The sequence below is a fragment of the Eptatretus burgeri genome, chromosome 2, assembly GCF_056783735.1.
Source record: "Eptatretus burgeri isolate ZD-2024b chromosome 2, Ebu_testis_v1, whole genome shotgun sequence".
Taxonomy (NCBI): Eukaryota; Metazoa; Chordata; class Myxini; order Myxiniformes; family Myxinidae; genus Eptatretus; species Eptatretus burgeri.
This window is the reverse complement of record NC_140962.1, coordinates 5,913,235-5,937,074: the sequence shown is the minus strand read 5'-3', so window position 1 is coordinate 5,937,074 and position 23,840 is coordinate 5,913,235. Positions and strand designations below refer to the sequence as shown.

The 23,840-nt window shown below is 42.6% G+C and overlaps 1 protein-coding gene across 1 annotated transcript in view; it reads right to left on the bottom strand.

Moving 5' to 3' along the window:
* LOC147031312 (unconventional myosin-XV-like) overlaps positions 1-23,840 on the bottom strand; it is a 443,397-nt gene that overhangs the window by 176,233 nt on the left and 243,324 nt on the right. The window contains exons 31-34 of the mRNA XM_085861560.1: positions 18,313-18,428; positions 16,236-16,354; positions 5,476-5,617; positions 5,110-5,224 (exon numbers count right to left, since the gene is read on the bottom strand). Coding sequence (XP_085717686.1) covers positions 5,110-5,224; positions 5,476-5,617; positions 16,236-16,354; positions 18,313-18,428 — 492 coding nt within the window. The remainder of the gene's footprint in view (positions 1-5,109; positions 5,225-5,475; positions 5,618-16,235; positions 16,355-18,312; positions 18,429-23,840) is intronic.

Sequence of the window (23,840 nt, the reverse complement as noted above, 5' to 3'; positions counted from 1 at the left end):
GCACTGCAAGAGGATTCTTAAAGTGTCTTGCTCAACTCTTAGAGCAGACAATGATAATGTGACTTTTTTAATGTCCAATGTCAACTGTTGTATTCATATTGTAAAAGCACACATACGTTTTTCTTGTTCGGGTTCCTTCTGATTACTCTAATACAGGTCTTTCATTTGATTTGAATTTAATTCATTTTAATCCCATTCTAAATTCAACTGAATAATGAATAATAATAATAATAATAATAATAATAATAACAAAAACGTCATGGGTCAGGGTCAGGTGTCCAATCAAAGCAGAGTTGCATCAAAGCAGGACGTCTTGGTACCTGGTCATCACTGCCAGCAGTTATAAAGTGGCAGTTCTAATTAAGTCTCATTAATTACGTAACACACCAGCACGCAAAGTACACCAGACAAAAGAAGTCCTGGCGTGGGTCTGTAATCACTGATTGCTCTTTTACTTGTTTTGTTTTCAACTGTTAGTTTAGTCCACAAACTTACTCATCATCTCTTATAAATGAACGAAAGAGACCAATGGCATATTTTGGTTGTATATAAACGTTTTCAGCAATGCCACACATACATGCATCAGGATGAATAAGTATGCAATAAGCTAGCTTCTGTTTATATTAATTCATAACTGCAAAATAATTTAGCTTTGTGAAGTTTCTTACATATCAGTTTATTGATTGCATCGATCAATATTATATTAATTCTGGTACTATTACTGAATAGCCCTCTCACTATTTTGAAGCATACAGAACTATACTCAATGGCTATAGCAGCATAACATTTACCATTTCACCATGTCATTAAGTGGTGCCGTGGAGGTGAAAATTTGTAATCTACCAAGGAATGTATTATGCTTTTCATTGATGAGAAGTAATCATTACTTGAGCTTAGGTTCCCGCACAATTGCACAGTTTATATGCAGAGCAGTACATAAATGCGTGAATGGATGCAGAAGGACAAATTTATTCGTCCGAGGCCAACTGAATCGAGGTCGAGGCTGTTTATTTCCAATACGTGAAACACCCTGCAATCCATGCCGACAGAAGACAGACTTTTTGGAAGGCCGGCCACATTTTTCATACAATCACCATGTCACTTTGGAAAAAAACAAAAAAACAACATATATCGATGGGTTAAGCGCTCCTACGTTGAAAGTTTTGTGTCAATTGCTCAAGCCGTTGTGGAGAATACTAAATTAAAAGTGAATAAAGGTGAAAAACTGAGGGCCTCGGCCGACATTCCACAACATGGTCAAGGATGGTTGTGGATGCCTATTACTCATTCTAAATACATGTTCATACAAGAACACACACACAAGAGCCTTGTTTTTTTTTAAATAAAAACAACCCCTAACAAACTTTTTTGTTCGATATAAATAATTGTTCAAGTCAGTGGTTATTTTTTTTTCTTCTGAAGATCAATAAAAGCAGAGTGAAATGTGATTTTTCTGTACTTCAGGCTTTTGGATATAGTCATAATTTTGAAAATTGCATAATGACAACAATTCTACAACCCATTATGTCAAGTACATTAATTTCAGAGAGAATTAAATCATACTATATATAATTGTGTGTGTGTGTGTGTGGGTGTGTGTGTGTGTGTGTGTGTGTGTGTGTGTGTGTGTGTGTGTGTGTGTGTGTGTGTGTGTGTGTGTGTGTGTGTGTGTGTGTGTGTGTGTGTGTGTGTGTGTGTGTGTGTGTGTGTGTGTGTGTGTGTCTGACTTAAATGAACTTTGAAACCGCTGGATAGAATTGATTATAATTTGTTGGTTGTACTTGAGGTGTGTCCGGGCAAGGTATAATCCATAAGGTGTTAAAAAAAATTCAGTCATGGGGGTTTGGGAGGGTAGAGACGATTTCTCTATGGAAATGTGTATCATGTAGCGCTGCTCACGGTGGGTGAGTGCATTACAAGCCCCTGCGGTTTATACTATTATTAATGGTAGTATCTGTATGAAAACTTTGAAGAATCGAAAACTACTTGGCCAATTTACCTACAGGACGTGCTCTGTAATTACGCACTCCTTAAACCATTGGACGAAAACTGTGGTTGTATTAAGAGTGTGCGAGAAACGTTATACGAAAATTTTTAGGGTGGCCATCTCAATTTAGATTTTAACTTTCATGTGAAAGTGGAAAATTATCATAAGAGTGGGAGAATTATCATACTGGCTAATGAACTCCTGCACTGCTGGACCGAATAACTTGAAAACTGTACGATTTTTATTGCTAAAAAAATAAATCAAACTCCCAGAAGTTGTACAAATCATTCTAAAACTTGCCAATTATCTGTGTTACAGTATAATGAAAACTATAGTCATCATAGATGTTGGAGGGGAGGTGGGGATGTTTTGAAACATACATGTCTGCCTAACGGAATCATTCCACCCACAGAATATCCCTGATGTCTCTCCCTGGGTATTGTCTTTTATTGCTCGACAGGCCTGAGCCCCATTCCGGTAGCGGAGTTACACTTTATGTCAAAAACTCCATTATCCACTGTGTGTAATTCCCTTTTCTTCTCCTAACCCTTACGGGTACCAATGGCTGTGCTTTCCCCTCTGCAACCACCTCCTAACAGGGATGACTCTATTTACATCTCCCTCTGTGCCAACATGGACCATCTTATAACCATCCATCCAAACATTTACTCGTATGCTATGATTTCAACTGCCACCATGCCAATCGTCTGGGTGTTAGTACCTCTTAAACTAGCCATGTCATTGCAGCAAAGGAGTTCAATGACTCCATGGACTCTACCCAATCAGTGAACTTACTGACCCAGATTTCTTCCAATGGCACATTCTCCCTTCTGGACTTGGTAATGACTAATTTTCTGACTCATGTCTCCTGTTCCTCTTCAGCTCCAATGGGTTCATCTGGTCATGTGCATGTGAGAGTCAACATCTCTCTGGCTATTGTCAGAGAGCTGCCTCAGTATCATAGAGTCTGGTAATTCACCCAAGCTAACTGGCAGAGATTGCAAGCTGCCCTCTCATTTCAACACTGGTCCTTTATTTCCACCTCTGCTGATATAAATACTTCCTGGCACCCAAGAAGGCAAAGAGCAGTCTTGAAGACTCTGCCCTCTCTTGGCTCTATCCCTCCCAGGTTCTGCAGGGTGGACACGGTCTGCAAGTTACCATCTTCTTGTTAAACTCCCAAAATCCAGGCTCACTGTTCACTTGCACTCATTTGTTCCTATTTTTCTCTCACCTGTGGAACCAACTTCCCCAGTCTGTTCAGTCCCATTCTTTCCTCCAAGGCTTCAAGACAGCTGTTCACCACGGCCTCAGGTCATCCATACTCATGATTTTTTCTACCATAAATTGCCCCGTCCACAAGCACTCCCTTTTCCAGTTCATTACCCCACATACGTGAAGCGAAAGGCAGAGTTAAGCAGTTAGTTCATTTCTGTCTGTCTCTTTACAAATGCCAGTTTATGATTGAGGAATAACTTAATTTCAATTTCATGTTATGTTTTTAACATGAATCGGAACATGAATTGGAAAACAAACCTGTAGTTTAGCAGTACTTTGACTGAATTTGTCTTGATTGTGTGTGCGCAGAGAGGAGCGAGATAATATTTTTACTCTCTCTGCCTGTCTGCCAGTCAAACAAAATTGAAAATCATTCCAAACAGGAAACGTACTGTTTTTAAGGACGTCATAAAGGACACAAACAACAGGCACGAAAACTAATGTAACATGTCAAATCAGGTGGTGTAAAAGATGCTGCATCAACGATGGTAAACTTCTGGAAAAAAACTAACAACCTTTAAAATCTTTATTTTATTTCAATTAAATTATATACTTGAACACTGTGGAACACAAATCTACTTTTTGACCCTTTCAAAACCCTTCCGTTTAGCAGTACTCGGACAAAATATTACGGCATTTTACATCATCACGACCAATCAAATTTTCCGCTCATAGACCCCGCCTACATCCTTATTTCTCAAAACAGCATGGGATAAAGTGTTCTATTAACTCTGTAGTTGTGATTTCCCCCCACCCCCCCCCTTCCCTCACCTCTTTTCATTTGTTAGTTGTCAGCTGTTGGTTTGTTACTTTTCTGTTTCATCCCAAATTTCACTCTCCTTTTCTTGCTGCATTTCATTCAGCTTATGTACAGCTTGTTTCAACCACATGTAACCCAATCCCCTTGATCCCACTCTCACTTCTACTCTGCTGTTGGTGTTTCCCTCTTTCCATTTTGTTCCCTTCTATTCTGCTCTACCTCTTCCATCAGTCTCAGTCATGTATACAAACAAAATAATTATTTGTTTGTCAGAAGAAATGCATTGAAACTTGGTGGTTGTACTCGGCGTGGGCATGGGAACATTCTTCAAAGTTGTAATGGCCACCTCCAACTTAAAGTTTATCTCCCATGCCGCTCCCACAAGGATATGATGTTTCTAGTTAATAAATATCAATATTTTCCACTACAAGTATCCTGATTATTTTTTTGCTGCAGTCAAAAAAAATGACCGAAAGTGAACATTTAAAATAAAGGGTTATTTTAAATGCCAGTGGTGCTTTTGCCACGTGATCTCCCAATCCCATCATGCTAGATGTATTCTATCATTCTCAAGATTAACAAACATTGTATGGACAATTATCTGAGGAGAGGGTGATAAAGCTGCAACAAAAATAATCAAGCCGACATGCACGATAGGGTTGGGTGCACATCATCAAAGAAACACCAAACCATTCCACCCACCAGTATACGGCATGCCTTGCACCAGCTTCCTACAATGAATCACAGTTCTGCGCATGACATAACCAAGTCGATGTCCTTGACAAGTTGAATCCAGCCAGCAAGATTGAAAGCAAATGCAACAAGTTGACCACACAATGACAAGGAAGTATAATGATAAATAACAAATTGACTGTAATGAATGAAGAAAAAATAAAAATAAAAAAAGCAAAGAAGTGCTGAGAACTTCTGGGATTTTTATTCCTCACACAAGGCCTTGGAAAGTTTGAAGACCTTCTTACAATGCTACGATTCAGTTGATCCATAGATCAACTGATGCTTGATCAACAGGATCAAGCATCCAAAATAACACCAACAATAATTCTGCCTGTGCAGCTGTGCTCACCTTCATCTGGTGGTGTGGGTGTTGGTAGCAGCTTTATGATGTCACCTTTCTTAAAAGAAAGCATACTTCGGTTGTCCGTGATGTGACTTCTCACAGCAATTACATACTCAGAGTCCTGCCAAGGATATAGATCGCAAAAAAACGAAACAAGCAACAGTAACTTTCATGCCAAACATATTACCTTTAATAGGTTAAATGAGTGAGTGAGTTATCTCAACATTTTGAGTTGGACTAGATCCCTTTAGGTGTTGTGCGACTAACAACACCGAAAGGGATCTAAAATGCTATTGATTCAACCTGGTATTGCTTGTGCAAATAAAAACAAAATGAAAAGTCTTCATGTGAATAAAATGGATAACAATGCACCTTCATGAGCTCCGTGTAGAAGAGGGTGATGAGAGTCTTGATTTGGTGGGCTCGTGGAGAATATATGAGCATCTTCTCATCTTGAAATGAAAACTCCAATGTCTGATAATCTCTCAGAGAAATGTACAGTATGTCGGAGTAGCTGTGAAAGATAAAAGATATGTTAACGGAAATGAAGAATTTTAACATGTTTTTTTTTTTCCTTTCAGGTGTTCAAACAAACCAGACTCGGTGCCATAATGGTTGCGGTGTGTTCTCCCAATCTGGGAGATCGGCAGTACGATTCCGACACTGGCTGAGTCATACCAAAGGCTTTAAAAAATGTGATTTGCTGCTTCCTTGCTTGATCCTGAGCATGAGTTATTGGCCAGTATAGCAGTGAGGGGGGATAAATATGACTGAGGAAAGCTGACTTCAAAGTACAAGCATTGCGAGTCAACCCTCAGCCAATTCACTGTATGGTCAAAATTTCCTGCACATGGACACTGCCCATAATACAATAACTCAGATGAGATGAAATTACTTCAACAACACCTATCACATCCAAAATAATATTGCAGCATAAAAATCTCCACTCTGCTGTCTCCCTTAAGCTAGAGACAATTTAGTATACACGTTGTTAAAGGATGAGGTCATAGCAGTTGCTCCTTGAGATAGTTGACATATGGTATGTCTTTCATGGTTGACATGCAACGGATGAGAAATTACTGGAGAATCAACACGAATTATCTTAAGTTTGCTCACAATATACTGTGCATGTTCTGATAATATGTTGGTAGCATAGTAGACTCATTGGGACAGAGGTTAGAGCGTCCGTTTTTGATTCTGGGAGGTCAACGTTTCAAACTCGGGCCGAGTCATATCAAAGACTAAAAATGATACATGCTGTTTCCTTGCTTGACACTTCGCATTTAAAAGGATAAAGCATGGACAAACAACCGTAACTTGGCAATCAACCATAACCATGTAAGGGAACTCATTATTATAATACACTCCCAGAGTACCCACCCTCTGGGTGGGTGTAGTTTATCCATTACTTGCTGAAAAGGATCGTCAGTATAATGCAAGAAGACACTATTTACAGTATGTTTGCATAGTGTGCGACGAAAGGGGTCTCATGGGTCTAAACAGTTTAAGGGGTTTAAAGGATCTAAGGGTTACAACGGTTGAAAGGACCTAAGGGGTATAAAGGGTCTTAAGGGTTCTATGGGGTCTGAAGAGTCGAAAGGTCTTAAGGTTCTAAAGGTCATCTACATCACCCACATTCAATAGTCAGGTCTGAATTGTAAAAAGGGTCTAAAGTTGTCTAAGGGGTCTAAAAAGAGTCGAAGGGGTCTAAAAGCATCTAAAGGGATCTAAAATGATATTTATTCGATGTTTTGTGGTTTTTGATATTGTATGTTATTGGCATTGAAATATCACGGAATCCGGATGCTCGTGGGACCTCTAATGAAAGGGAAACAATTCTAATTTGGCTCTTATGTGCTTTACAAGCAAATGAAAAGTGAATTATTGGTGACAGCATTTGACCTTGACATCTTTGCACTGCGAGAGGTCTTTCTGGGTTTGCAGTCATGACGTCATAGTAAAGGGATCACAGTGTTTGACCAGGTTTGAGAACTTCAATAATTGTATTTGTAGAACATCTGACTGCGAAAAACAACGGTGATGCCTCCTGGTTGTGATCGGTAGAGAAAAAGACAATGGGCTAAATTTATGAAAGGCGTTTAGCGAGTGTCTTGCCAACACACACCTGCCTAACCCTTAAACAGTGACAAAATAACATAATTGTATGCACACAGAGAATTGCCCGTCAAGACAGCAATTTACAAAGGGAGATAAACAGCTGATTAGTTATGCATGCCTAAGTTATTATTAAATGCATTTCAAATATTTATTTTGTTCACCGTGCCATATAATCGGTTCCCTAACCAAATCACCGAAATGACTCCACATTGGCCTTGCATAAGTAAATTTTGTTTGTGTGTTCCAATGACAACAACATGTCACGAAAGAAAGGAGGGGACACTTTTTCATTGGAGCAATGAATAGGTTTAATCAAAGTTCAACAAGGAACAATCCATGACCGGAGAAGTGACATGGGTGCAAAATAAGAAAAAGCAGCTCACATGGGAAGGTAATTCAAAAAGGATGGTGACCAATTTCTCAGAGCGCCAAAAATCCTCTAACAACTCTGGAGGGGGGTGAAAACTGAGGCAAAGGAACACAAATTTGATATTGTCATTCTTCTCCAGAGGATTGCATCTATCCTCAAATATTCTCAATGCATGTCGGTGAACTACCCTATTCCTATCCACTTTTTCCTTCTCCTGAGCTGATTTAAGCACTCCTAACACATCCATATTCACCACCCCATGTAAACTCCCAACTATAAGCCATGCAATACTTACTGCCAAGCCAGAAACATGCACTCTTAAGCATGTCCTCACCGACAAGTAGAAGTTTCTTTGTTATTTAAATGCTTGTGATTAGGTATTGATCAGGCATGAGATAATCTCTCTTCTGCGATTGGCGATTAACTTTGGACAGGTGATCATCGCACGAATAGTGATTCGAAACACATCTAACTCTCAAATGCCTAAAGTAAGTTCGGCCCGATGTCTCCAGGTGGCAGAGAGTACTTGTTGGGACAACACACAATCTGGCATTCTCAATCACCGTTAGACGTGTATCATTCATCGGCAAAAACAAACAGGGTATATATACAGCGCGCGCTCACACACACACACACACACACACACACACACACACACACACACACACACACACACACACACACACACACGAAAGTATACACCCCCTTTGAAAATGTTCACATGTTGTTGCCTTTTGCCTGGAATTAAATTGCATTATATCAGACTTTTCCCACCTTTATTTACACATCGTAACCCACAACTTCCAAGTGAAAAACAAAGTCCAAAGTTTCAGAAAATTAATGAAAAAAACAAAACTATAATATGTTGGTCAGATAATTGTAGTAATATATGTATATATATATATATATATATATATATATATATATATATATATATATATATATATATATATATACATATGTATACATATGAATATATATGTATATATATATATATATATTTATATATATATATATATATATATATATATATATATATATATATATATATATATATATATATATATATATATATATATATATATATATATATATATATATATATATATATATATATATATATATATATATATATATATATATATATATATATATATATATATATATTGTTGTGGTTTCCACCCGTTCGGCGTGCGGGTGACCGCCTCAGCCCAAATCGCGGCCGCACGCCCACCGAACGGGCAATCCAGTCGCAGCTTTCCGGATCAACACCGAAACCCAGCTACGGGTGTTGTTAACTACACCACAAATCAGCCAACTCTTCTGTCCACGCGCGACAGGGTTGATCGCCGAATTGTCGATGTACCTAATTATTTGCGCAGACAGAAATGCCAGGGATTTACACCTCAACGGAGCCTGCACAGAAACGAGCCGCTTAAGCAGCTCGCTCCATTGCGATTGCCGAGCAATTTGTATATCGCCAGGCCCCGTCGGTCCCGATTAGCTTATCGGTGTTAAAAACCAGCTCATATTCCGAACGCATTTATGGCAGTTCAATGAAGGAAGGGACGCAACGAGCAGGTGAATATTCAAACAAAGGGGGCATTTATTGTACACGCATGCAGTCATTGAAGCAATGGGGGGGGGGGTGAATGGGTACAAGACACGAGCAAAAAGCCTACAGCCGATATCTATTTATTATGTACATGCACTTAACAACAATTCTACTGAGCGGACAGGGCGCCACAGACTTCCATGCAAAAACCCCAGGAAGGAAAGGGGAGAACAGGGCCCATAGGCCTTTAATGTTCCGCGGAGCTGTGAAGACCGCAGGAGCTCCACGAGACCGTGCAGGTTACCTGCCCCCCTCGTGGTGACTCGCTGGGCGACCCTCGCTCTCTCGTCGTCAACACCGCAGCTGGTGTAACGGCGGCTCAGTTGGTTCAGGCCTTGCCGTGCGGCCTAGTCGATCGGGCCTGGCTGACGATGCCCCAGAGGAGCAAATGGGCCTTGCTCTTTTGGAGATGATGCTCTTTTAAGAGCCCGCTTACTCCTCAGCGTAGCTCGGACCGTCGAGGGGCCCGATCACTTCGGACCGTTATGTCGCTGGCTGGCGACTTCTCTCTGGCCGGCGACCTCTCTCCAGCTGGCGACTTCACTGCCGCCTCCACCGACCCACAACTCTGCACGGCACGGTAGGCTCGACCGGACTCCAGGCTCCGAACTGCAGATTCCAGACTGCCGGCTCAACTCTCCGGACTCCAACACTCCACTCAACCCCGTATTCAACTCAACTCTCAACAACTCAATCAACTGTCTCGGCGTTTCAGCCCCGCCTTTTATCGGGTTCGGGCGGGGGAGGGGGGAGGGAGGAGGGGGGGTTGGTCTTTCACCTTCGACCCTTCACCCCCCCCCCCCGCTGGCTCCGCCCCTTGTCATCCTGATCCGATCTTGCCGTGGAACGCGGACGTGGCAGGAATCACCCTCCCATCGCGGCTTTCGCTCCAACGAGGGAGTCTTTGTGTTTTTCGGCGGAGATGTTGTTCATTTTTGGATGCCGTTGCTGGCAAAAATATGGCATTGTTTGTGGAGATGATGGCGAGGAGAGGTTGGCGGTTGTGGCGAAGGTGGTGAAGAGATGTTGGCGGTTGTGGCGAAGGTGGTGAGGAGATGTTGGCGGTTGTGGCGAAGGTGGTGAGGAGATGTCGGCGGTTGTGGCGAAGGTGGTGAGGAGATGTTGTTCGTTTTAAAGTAAAGATAGCAAAAGAATAATGGCGAACTCAAAGAAGCACAGCCCGGCACACGAATTAATCCCTTTAGACATCGGTGGGGAAATCTAATCTGGACACGCACTTATCAACATAACTGATCTCTGGGGAACCTGAATGGTGTTCTGTGAATTTCCACAACCGTAGCACTACCTCCTCCCCTTTTACAGACTCGTCCCGAGTCGTCAAATTTTTGTGTGCCTTCATGTGTAAGTTTCCCCGAGTACGATTTACCTCCTGATCCCTGAGTGCGACATTTGGTGTATCCGTGTCCCAAAAGTAAATAACCTGTGGGCTGTCACTGAGTAAACAAACTCACTCATACAGACGACGTAACTATAATTGCCGGCGCTACGACAAACATGCAGAGGGAGCAAAACTCATTTACAATTTTACCCTTAACTTAACCTTATACATTTTACACTAAACCATGGCCCAGGACTGATGGACTCTGTGGGAAAAAGGGCATGGCAAAGTTAGTCATAGTTTGTGAGGGTGAGCGCCCCCGCAGCTGAAGGTCGGATGTCTTTGGGGCCTGTTCAAAAGGCCCCGTTGTCCGTCACAGAACCTTTTCATGTCTTCAGCTGCTCGAGGCAACTCACCCCAACCCGGCATGCCATATGCCATCCCACAGGCCATTTTTTGAAGCAGGGAGCCAGGCTGCCCAAATGCAGTCTCTGGCTCATGAAACAAATGCAGGTATGAACACAAACGGTGCACGGGCTGCACCAATGCAGTCCCCGTGTGCGGCTGACTACAGGGCAGTCCTTGCAGAATACTGGGTGGGCACGACGCAAGCAAACACAATGGTCGGCGGGGCTGCCTGCAGGGCAGTCCCCGCAACTTGCGCGATGATCCTGGCGCACATGGTAATGGATGGACACAAGGGCAAATGCAACCAAGGGCTAGCAGGCATGGGGTCAAGGCAGAGGCAGGCAGAGAAGGCATGGCAAGGCCGGAGCAGGCCGCTGTAGCAAAAACAGGCCGGCATATGAAGCTGGCCGACCTCTTGTCTCGTTCCATGAGGTTTGTGGAGGGAGTGCGGTGGTGCCGGCCAGTCTGAAGGCGGGCTCGGACCTACCCAACTGTCTCCCTCCCAACCTATCGCCTTTGCCTGTCTGTCCATACCCACTCCCTTAGTTTGCAAAACCAAATTTAGCCCCATCTCAATTTTTTTATTATTTTTTCCCTTTCCTTTATAAATCGTCTCCCTAAGCCCCTTTATTGTCTCTGTCCGGCTAACCTATTCTGTAACCTAGCCTACTCCCAACCCCTACATTCCCTTCCTGGAGGGGAATAAGGGAGAACTAGCATCCTGTCTTGAGGCCCAATCAAGCCTCAGAATGGCCTCCTCAGATCTCAGCGATCTTCTTACCACGGTGAGTCCAGCGGCCCACAACGAGAGCGAATGGATGGATGGTGTGGAGGGGTACACTTCCCTATCTACCCTAACATTTATTAACCTTAAACTACCCCGGGGCTTTCCAAAAGCGCTTGTCGCTTAAACTATTGGTTCTACCAACCAAGATTCCCGTCGCCTGTGTTGGTGTCCTCACAAATTTGGTCCTTGCCCTCAATTTTTCCTTCGTGCCCTCGCACTGTTTCATGGCTGGGCAGCGCGGCTCACTTGGCAGGAACTACCCTCTGCCGATTCGCCAACTATGGCACCCCCGGGCCCTGGGACTGTCTCCGAGCCTACCAGGTCCCTAAAACCTGGGGAGTGCCCTCCATGGCTACTCCCCCTCGATGCTCACGTGGCAGGCTGGCGCCACGGTCCCCTTTCCCCGGGTGCCTGTGCCCACGACACTGCCCACGTGGCTTTTGGCACTACGGGCCCCGCATCATGCGGGCCCACCCGTGCCCACTACGCTATCCCAGCCCCCCTTGGGCCCTTGGCCTACAATGGCCGACTAGTCCGGTGCCCGGGGTGCCCACTAAGAGATACTCACCGTTCGCAGCCACGCTCCCAGCCTCTCATCAGGACTCCTGCACCCCTCCAAACAGGTTTCGAGCCTACATTCACACCAACAGCAAAACGACCTCCATTTTGTCAATTTGACTAACCCACTATCTGACTTTACTCTGACCCCGGGGTTCCTTGGGTGGGAATCACTCCTCCCCCCAATCACTCATCGCACCATGCATACCACATTCACTCCATTCACACAGGCCCGCTGGCCCTCACTCACTCGACATGTTTCCTTTCAATTCATTTTATCGCTCACATCACTGAACACTGCCATTCTTGTTACTAAATCCCTCAACAAACTCATGCTCCCTCGTCATCCCGTAAACTCATAGCACATTCCATTTAACACTACGTAGTTAAGCTACGTCCCCACTACATATTCAATGTCTGTCGTTGTCTTCAAAATCCATTTCCCATTCTCCAAATCTAAACTGAAATCTCTATAACTAACCATTCCACGGACCTCATGAGGACTTGCCCCTGCCCCATGAGGCCGGTCTAACTAACACTAACCCATCCCCCTAACTAGTTGTGTTCCTGTGCCCAAGCAAGGGGGTCTTCCACCCCTGCCCAGGGCTCGTGTATACTCGAAGTGGCGAGGCTTGCTTCTCTCTTTTTTTATTCTTCTTGCGCACCAGCGCAGCAACTCGCAACTTGCGCTCTTTTCACGTGACATCATGGAAGCTGTTCGCGCTTCGCGCACCTCGTCCCTTCTCGGACGGTAACATCTGGCAGGGATTTCCCCTCCTGCTGGATTCCAACCATACGTGCAGCCACGACGTCACCCTGCGCATCCAAAGCAAGCCTCGCATTTCGAGGGGTTCCCCACGCGAGCACATGTTTACATACACGCTTGCCTGGAGAACCCATCCGATCCAAATTCGTTTTTCCAGCCTACCTTCTGTCCGTCCGCGGGATCGGCTTACATCCACCGCGTGCGTTTCCACATCGGATTTCAATCGCGTAGGCGCGCCCGTGGCGGCCTCGTGCGAAGCACAGCATCCAGTCTTGAGGATGGCGCGCGCTGCAGTGCGAATCCGGCACGGTTCCCAAAACAGCTACGGCCGCTACACGGCCCTTGTCCCTCGTCTGGCACAATCTTTGTCACCATTCAACACCCGCACTCCCGCGTGCCATGACGCTCACACACCTTACCATGACACTCTCAATCGGACATGCGGTTGCGTGTTCCCACATACCAACCGTCATCTCCCTTACATACAGCGACCTCACACATGCTGTTTCTCTCACACAGCCTTTCACACACGCTATGCGTGCGTTGCAACACGCATTTCGCCACACTCGTAAACACACACACCGGGACAATCATGCTGGGAATTCGCGCCACTACAAGGGGTCCCGGGGCCTCCATACCCCCCAAGCTCCGCGTGTACCCGTCCACAGCACTCGCCCCCTCTAACTCGCACTGAGCGACCGAACTCACCTCGTCGCGATCCGCTTCAAGGGGGAATATTCCCTCCCCTTGCTCCTGAAGAAGGCTATCCTGCTGCTTGCACCGGGTCACGGGACATTCCCCAAGCTCCCCTCATTGTCCCTCGCTTACTCCATGTGTGTGTGTTCGTCTTTAATTTATTTTAATTCACCCTCTATCTCCGGTGTCTCTTTTTATTTCAGTTTTCTCCTTTATTATCTCCCTCGTCTCTACGTGTCTCTCTCTACACGTCTCAGTCACCCGGGCTCCCATTATTATTTCCACAGTCTCCATTTTTATTTGTGTCTCCTTTATCAGGGTTTGCCCTAATTGTTGTTTCATCCGACGAGTGGTGTCAATAAAGCCCCGCACCACTAACATTCTTCCTGTAATGTCACAGATCCCATATCATTGTGTTGTTCTACTTGCTGGCTCCATTTTCCTTCCTATTTGAGTCGTTCTTTCTCTCTGCGCCCCCTTTGTTGTTCGTTATCTTCCCGGAGCTTTTCCATCTCCGTGGACTCCAACTTTGCTCTCTCCTTGAGTTGGTTAATTTCAAATTCATACTGTTTTTGTTTTCTATTCCACTGTCCCTCACGTTCTTCATTCTCCAATCTCATCGTTTCCTTCATTTTGTTGATTTCCTTTTCCTGTTTCATTCGTTGTTCTTTCACTATCTCCTCGTACTCCAACCTTGCTTTTTCCTTTTGTTGTTCAGTTTCAAATTCATACTCTTTTTGTTTTCTATCCCACTGTCTCTCATGTTCCTCATTCTCCAATCTCATTGTTTCCTTCATTTTGTTGATTTCCTTTTCCTGTTTCATTCCTTGTTCTTTCACCATCTCCACGTACTCCAACCTTGCTCTCTCCTTTAACTGGTCAACCTCAAATTGATGTTCTTTTTGTTTCTTATCCCACTGTCTCTCTTGTTCTTCCTTCTCCAATCTGGTCGTTTCCTTCAATTGGCTAATTTCCCTTTCCTGCTTCATTCCTTGTTCTTTTTGTTTCTTATCCCACTGTCTTGCTTGTTCTTCCTTCTCCAATCTCGTCGTTTCCTTCAATTGGCTAATTTCCCTTTTCTACTTCATTCCTTGTTCTTTTTGTTTCTTATCCCACTGTCTCACTTGTTCTTCCTTCTCCAATCTCATCGTTTCCTTCATTTGGCTGATTTCCTTTTCCTGTTTCATTCGTTGTTCTTTCACTACTCTTTCTTGCATCTCATTCTTTAATCTTGCTTTGGCTTCTAGCTGTTCTATCTGCAACATGTGGTTCCTTATCATTTCATTCTCTGTTCTCTTCCTTTTCTCTCTTAACATCCTCAGCTTGTTTTGTAATCCCCTCTCTTTGCTTCGGTGTTTCCGTAACTCAGAATTTTTTTCGCATAATTCCATAATGATCCGGTGAATCCATGACTCCCCAAGCCTGACCTCAATGTCTATTGACCTCTGGCTCACAGCCAGCAGAGACATGAATATCACTGCCAAGGGAAGTGAATCTCTCCACGACCTCAGCATCCTCACCACAAACAGGTACAGACAAGATAGCAGCATCCAAGATGTCACTGAAAGCCTGGATCTTAGTTTTGACCCAGGAAACCCATAATCACAGCGGCTGCGACTCCTCAATCAGCACCTCAAGGGGCCCCAATAGGATAGCCAGAGTCTCCACAAAGATGACTGCATCATCTGCAAAATCAAGGTCAGAGATCTTGACATTCCCAAATTATGCACCACAGGTTGATCTCTCCGACACCCTCCCGAGAATCCAGTCCATGCAAGCATTGAAAAGTGTGGGGGCCAGTACACACCCCTGATGAACAGATGGTGGCGAACCCTATCAATAATTACCCAAGCAAAGACCTTGCCCGGCCCTGAGAGCAGCGGCACCACTTGGTCTTTGTTGCAGTCCTGGCGATCACCCTTCCCTTTCCAGAGAGGGACAACAAGGCCCTTCTGCCAGTCAGTTGGGATAATGCCTGTGTTCCAGGCAGAGCACAGAACTGCATGCAACGACATGAGTACAGCATTTCCACCAGCCTTCAGAAATTGTCTTCTTAAGGCTGGTGTAGAAAACAAATATAGTAGGTACAGAAAACCCAAAACAAAAATTTGCTCTCGAAAGGAAGTTAATAGCATTGACTATTCTGACAATGATCATACTTGATTGAGTGAATAATTTCAATTTTATGTCCACATCTGATAACATATATGAATGTACACCAAAAAATATCAAGGATTTCAAAAATACATTTTGTTGCCGAAAATGGCTGAGAATGCACGAGAGAACGTCTTGATACCTCCAGCAGCCTGGGGCTTAGGTGGTACCCATACCATCGACATGAACGATTTTCATACACCTACTTTTTATTCAGCATACAGGTATTTGAGAAAGTGTGGAGAGCCCTAAATATGCATTAAAATAAAACATGAAAAGATACTTCCAATATGTATCAATTTTATACTATGCCCACCTCACCTGTAACTGCTGAGAACTAAAAGGTGCGGTGGTCCCTTCCCAAGGGGCCTCACTATCTTCATGAACTTCACTGCCTTGTGAGACACCCCCAATATCTGGATATCAATACCGACAGGGCCCTGGAAGTAGAGAACAGAACAATGAACCAGAGAAGGCCATACTGACATCATGTCATATCCCATTATCTAAAACCTTCACAAACATGTTCACCAATTACATAATCACAAATTTGATGAAATCCTTTACTTCCCACTGACCATAAATGATCTCCTTCAGACAATGTTTCCGATAGATCATCATTACCAACAATGTCTTTATTTACTTCATAATTCTGCATGTAGTTTATGTACAAGCTCCTCCATGAGTCTTAGATTGACAATGTAAATGAATAATTGATTCTCCACATTCCAAATTAAAAAAGGGAAATTCATTTTTTTAAATTTGTCAGTTAATATGAAATCATCCCTTTGTTGCCTATCTGTTGCTAATGCCACAGTGTTGGCTGAAAAATAACTTCAACTCGGCTCACAATATACAATGCTCTTCAGCAATTCAGAGTCAAAAAGGTTAAATCTGTATACTTGGCAGAAGTCTGGCACATTAGAATGTAAAACCTTTTCATTTTTCCATTGAATTTTTCCTTGGGATTTTTTTGCACAAAACAAATAAATGGAAAAACAAAAATTATTCAAATGGTTCAGAATCATTGGCAATCAAGAACTCAAGCTTCTGCTCAGCAACATATCACAATAGAAATTGACTGTGAGGGTTAAATGTTCAATCAGTTGATTTATTTTATAATTTGCCATGTTTCGAGTAGATGAATTGCAAACCACAATTTAAGCCTGCCAGAATCCTGTGTTTGGTAGAACCCTTGTCTTTCCTCTCCATTTTCATGGTTAGATGTGCTCTTTTGTCATTTATTTATTTGATTGATACCATTTTCACCTTTCTTCTCACTGGCTTGCATACAAAGGCTCTCAAACCAAATGCAACACGTTATTTTAAATTGGGTACATCAACGGTGTACTCGAGTCAAGTGACCAATTAGCGTACCTGATGAAATCACATGAGGGACAGTTTTGGAATTGGTTTTTGAGTCAGGAACAGAGCGTTGAGTAGAGACCTCCATGGGAGGAGCATGTGTAACTTCTGTTGGCCTCCCCACATAAGTTCTTGGCAGATCCCCTCACTGGGGGCATTGGCGGGAATTCTTTGGGTCATCCCATAAAGAGGAGAAACTGGTTCCATGATCGTCGGGAGGCCACCAGCAAGTTGACGTGGATTGCCAGAGACCCACCTTACAGCACGATATTCATGGGGAAAATTGCATGCTTGCCCCCATTTAATCTAGGAAAAGGTGCCTCACTTGGTTTGATCAGGCCTGAAGTTACCACGTATTTTTTTTTGGGGGGGGGGGGTTAACCTCTGCCCATCTCCTATCCCTTTCTCCCTCTGTGTGTCCAACTACCTCTTGAATGTGTCTTTGCCAATAAGGACAGAGTAAGGTCGACAACACCAAATCTTTGTTGTTAATAAGCGTGATTTATTTTCCAATTGGGACGGATTATTCTTCTTCATGTACAATTTTTTGTTGTTGTTTTAGCGCCTTTCTGCCCTAATTTGATTTAACCATTTTGTTGAACTTCGTGCTTGACTTTTTGGTCCTGTGGTTGTGGGATTGATCGCTTCTCCATGGGCAAATAAGTTGCCACTGGGTACCCACAAGGTAGGTACGTTCTTGGCACATGCATCCAAATTGAGAATTATAATATCCCCTGAGCTACCATTCCACACCCTCTAGTTTAAATTCAAGCCTCCGCACTCAGTCTATCTTGCAGAGTGTTACCTCTGGCATCATCAAGTTTGAGTGCATGAGGGTTTGGCCAGGTATTTATTCGAAGATGAAAGACATTCTAATGCAAATCCTATCCTTGTTTATTTGCACACACAAACCTATACTTCCTGAAATGGTGCCATTAGGTATCCAGAATGTAAAATGTATCAGGACTTTCAAATTTAGTCAACATAAATTAGATGTCTGCTTTGTAAATGTAAATGACACAACAGGACATACTTTCGCTGGGAACAGGCGAGTGAAATACATCTCCCAGTTATCACGGGCAGCCATCACAATGCGGCGTTTAAGAAATTCATCCGTTATCGACATAGCTGAATGAACCTTGTGCTCTTCTGCAACAAATAAGAAAAACAAGCACCATGTTGAAGTCAGAGGTATGAGGGTCATCCCAAAAGTTTTGTCATCTTGTACTGTTCGCTCTAAGGAAAAGGGAGAGGAGTAGAGGATAAATGGGGTTTCTGAGGCAGCCATTCAAATGAATGGGGAAAAAGGGAAAAACTCTGAATCAAGCACCAAAAACCCAAAATAGGAGAGTGATTCCTCCCCCTCCCATACAAGCAAAAGCCCAAAAAAGGAGACTCATTTATCCCCTTCCCTCGCCCCATCCAAGCAAATGAGAAATTGGGAATGATTCCCTTCCCTCCCATACAAACAAATGTAAAATAGAGACTGTCTCAAGGCCCAAAAGTCCAAAATAGGAGACTGATCTCTGCCCCATTGAGGAAATGTAAAATTGAGACTTACTGATTAAAGCACTTCTTTCCTTTTTAGGTCATCTCTTCGAGCATGACCTAATAATATGGGTGTCGATGTCCTTCGATCCGTCCGTCCACAATGAAGTTGAAGAGGGAGATCTGGTCATTAGTGATCCTGATAGAGGTCGATGAGATGTACACAATGATATGACTTTCAAGGTCACCGAAGGTCAAGGTCAAGGTCAAGGTCACGAGGCCTTTGAAGTTGCGAAAATGACGATTTTCAAATTCTATCTCCTCCGCCATTTCTCAAGTGATGTTGAATTTGATTGTAGCATATGAATCTATGGGACAATATCTAAATTTGGTCAGGCCAGATTTTCGATATTCGCTTTCGTTTTCGTGTCACGTGACTTCAAAGTTGGCAAAAAATGCAAAAATGATGATTTTCAAAATCTATCTCCTACATTTCTCAAGCGATCTTGAATTTGATTGTGGCATATGAATGTATGGGACAATATCTAAATTTGGTCGGGACGGATTTTCGAATTTCGCTTTCGCGTCACGTGACTTCAAAGTTTGCAAAAACTGCCCTACCTTCAGGAGGCTATATATTCTCTACTGGGCATGGTAAAAGTTAGTGAATGGTGTCATTGCATAGCAGCTGACCTTGTATATTTATATATTTTCCGCCGAAGATGCAAAAGTTTCAAAACCCGAAATGTAAACGTCGGCATTTATTTTCAAAATATAATTTAGTGCATGCGCGCGCCAAAATGCCGAGTCATCATTAAACAAACTGCGCAGTTCGAGCTGCGCAGTTCGAGCTGCGCAGTCGAGCTGCGCAGTAGTCCTGTGCAGTAGTCCTGCGCAGTAGTCCTGCGCAGTAGTCTTCGGTCATAACTGAACATTGAGAACTTGTAGTATTATAGAGATGACCGTCACCCCCACACGGGGGTAATTTTATATTTTCATTCCACTCAAAGAGCAAACCAATGAATATTTGTCCATGTTCTACTTTGTGGAATAACTTAATTTTCCTATTACATTCATCACCATCGAGTATATTCACAAAGATTAATTTGGAACTTAGTTTTTGGTTGATGTTTCTTTGTTGAGCAGATGAAATGATAAACTTCTCTTAATGCTCTTGTTTTACCACCTCTTAAGCCACATATCATTTTGAGATTGTAGTAAATTGTTTTTCCATTGTTCAATTGATAACCAACAAAGATTTCAGTCCATTCAAGGATATTAATTTTTTTCTTTACATCCTCCAACTTATTTGTAATTAAATTTATCCGCTTATTTATTTTATCCATTTTACCACAGTTATTTCTTCAATAAGACTTATTTGATATTTCTCACATTCTTTGTGTTTTCCATTTATATACCAAGGCTGATTACATCTCCACTCTTTGGTTTGGTTATTGCTTGGTTCTATCACTTATAAATCAGTAAAAAGACGGCGGTAGCCCGTCAAAATTCCCAACCCAATATCTTAACATTTATACCTTTTACCATAAGGGAGACTATTGATCCCATTCTCTAAATTATACATTTTCTCATTAAAAGCTCCTAATGCTTTCTTATTTATCTCTTCTGCATATAATTGATATATGTAACTTCTTATTGTATTCATTTTGCTGTACTCTTCCTTCTTTAAGGTAAAACAGTTGTCATAATGTTTAAAGTTTATTGTTTCCTTGATTATATTGTTACTGGCCAGGCTTAAGCCACCAACCGACCGCTCTGAACGGAACCGCAAGTCGAGTCGGCCCGACCGATCGCCCGGAATATAGATCGCCGCCCGGATAACTCCAAGCGACGGGTCCTTGTACAAGAACCGAAATACGCCAATCGGCAGATCACGTGGGGTAGGGTCGATTGCCAATCTTCAACGTACTTAAATACCCACGTGATCCAACTACCGGGGTATTCCACCCTCGACGGAACTCGTACGGAACAAACCGCCGAGGCGAGCTTGTCCGTGCGCGATTCCGAGCGGCGTAATCGCCGAGAACCGTCGGTCCAAATGTCCCCCTATTACAGCAAACCAACGGCTTTCAAACTCCCAACACACGAAATGTTCAGTCAATGAGGGAATGGACGAAACGAGCAGGTTTACATTCACACAAGGACATTTGTTATAATGAAACACGTATGCAATTAAATAAGGCAAAAGACGTATGCAATTAAACAAGCAACAAAAGCACGACAAAAGAACTACAACCGTCTACTTATTATGTACAGTCATTTACACTTAACAGCAGTTCCTACTTATTAGACGGGCCCACAGACACACGTACGCGCGCGTGCGCAGACACACACACACACACACACACACACACACGAAACGGTGGCTGAGGCCTTTAATCACGAGCTCCAGCTCGGAGGACAGGTGAGCTGAAACTCAGAGTCGAACTCGAACCTCTCCACCTCGTCTGGTCTTCAACTTGTCCGGTCCCGGGCTCCAGCGAGAGCGAGCTGGATCCAATCGCCGTAAGCCGCGATCCTTCCCGAGCTCCCGCAAATCCTCCCGCGCTTCTCAACACATGCCGGTGAGATGAGGCGCCGATCCTTCCTGTCGATGCGTCGCTTCCCCGAGGAACTAACTCCAAGAAGAGGCCGACGCGTCGCACCAAGCCGGGAAACAAAATGGAGAACAAAAAGTTCCACGAACCAAGAGGAAAAGGAAGAAGAGGAAGAATCCTCCACTCGCAGCTCGAGCCGAACAACCGGCTCAAGTTCCTTCCAAAACAAAGCAGCAGCCGAAGCTCACTGAGCCAACCGAAGCAAAAAGCTTCTGAAGGCCTCAGCCCAAGCAAGCCAAGCAGGACCCGATGGCCTGCTGAACGACTGCTCTCTCCGAAGCAAAAAAGCTTACTAACCCCACGGGACTCAGCACACGAACTCTGCACACGGGACTCAGAACGGGACTCTTCACGAACTCTGCCACGGGACTCCCCCGAACTCTTTACACGGGACTTTCACGAACTCAGCCCAACCACGGGACTCCCACGAACTCTTTTTCAACAAAGAAAAGATGTCCTCTTTATCCTTTGCACCCCCTCCACCGCACCCGGCATGACTCATGCCCTCGTGATCCACCCCCCGCTCAACCACGGGTGGGAGGGAGTTGTTGACGTCACGGGATGGCAGGGTTCTTCTTCCTCTTTGCTGAAGAGGGGGAGGGACGTCTCCATTGTTTCGTTCCCTAACTATTAAATCGATCCGCAGCGCATCTAATCGATTTCAAAACATTTAAACAATGGAAGGTGAGCTATCTAGGGAACATGCACTTATCGACATAGCTCACGAAGGTAACCTGTATGTTGTGTGCAATTGAATTCCAAATTCGTAACAATATTTTTCTTTATTTCCTTTAGCTTCTTGTCACGCCTTTCAATGTTATTATTATCAATATACGTAAAAGCATAAGACTTTGATCTCAATCCTTTTAATTCACTCATGACCTTCCCACCCAATTCATCTTTAAACTTACCAATAACCTTGTTATTCTTTGATGAAAACAACACATCACCTGACTTATAATAACTTGTATCATATATATCAACCATATCCTCGTACACATCACTTGTCTTAATTTCTAATATAAAACTATCTGTATCCATATATAACAACGACATATTCTCCTTCTACTTTGATTTTAAATTATTACAGTAATAGTTATACATTAAGACTGACAAGTCCAGAATTGATGTTCCTTCTATCAATAGGTTTATCCATTTCAATACTCTCTTTTTTGAAATTAATAGCACAAACGTTCTCTGAAAACACCTCCGCTCGTTCAAAACTTGGTCTATTAATTAACTTTGAAGCCTGTTTCCAAGATGTAGCAAGTCTTATGTTTTGTCGATTCCTAACATTTTCCAGTCTTTCCAAATACAGCATTACTCATTAATTTATAAAAGTCCTCAAAATCTGTTTTTGTTTCTGTTCTCTTTTTTGTATTAAAATCTCAATAATGGATGGTACTACACAAGAGAGAGACATTATTCTTGTGTTGTAGCTATCCATTACCATTTGGTTTCTCTCATTAACACAATCATCAAAGATAATGAGGTTCTTTTTTGATTTATCTAACTCTTGGGGAGAAGGTACATCATCTGTATTATCGCTAAGAATACAAGTTATCAGCTTTGATTTCTTTTTATATCTCTGTGTATCACAAAATAGTTGTATTATATCTTCAATGTTGTAATCATTTAGTTTGTTTTGAAGTTTAAATTAACCGATTATATCTTATTTTTGAAGACCAGCATTAAAACCTTGTGAGAGTAGTTGATACTCAGGTTGAAAGCTCGACTTTGTGAAAATTATTAAATTATAATAATCCAAAAAGTTGGGAATAAGGAGCATCTTTAAAATAAGCAGGTTTTTCCACATCCGCTTGAACCAACTATGAGACATCTTAATGAATTAGAAAGATTTTTATGGTTGTTAAATTTTATCTTATTTTCCCAAATGGGTAAAAAAAATCACATTTATATATTTGGAAAACAGGTTATTTAATTTATTATTGGCATTTTTAGAAACTCTATATTTTATCCTAAGTTCGGGTTTAATTTCAAGATAATCCATTGTTTTATTTATACAATATGTTGTGTTGATATTTCCCTGAAAATGGCAATCGTGAATAATATATAACAACAATTATTTGAACATTTCTCTAATACGTTCAGTTTCTTCCATTGTAAGGAAAGGTGTGTTATCACCCTCATACTTTACATTCATTTCTCTCATCAATCTTGTAAAGTAATTTATTTTTGGTGTAAATCTCAAAGAATTATATTCCTTTTTATATTTTTTATTATCATTAATGAGAAGATAATCACAGAATATACATTGTTCATAGGCTTTTGACTCTGTGTTTAATCCCACTCCATCACATGCAGGACAATTCTCAAATTTGTCATGTGGAGAATCAGGGAATTCAAGGGGCTCAAGATCTAGTATACTATTCATATTTAAAAAGTAAAACTTTACTTCAAATAAAATTCATCTTCAGTATCATCTTCGGTACTT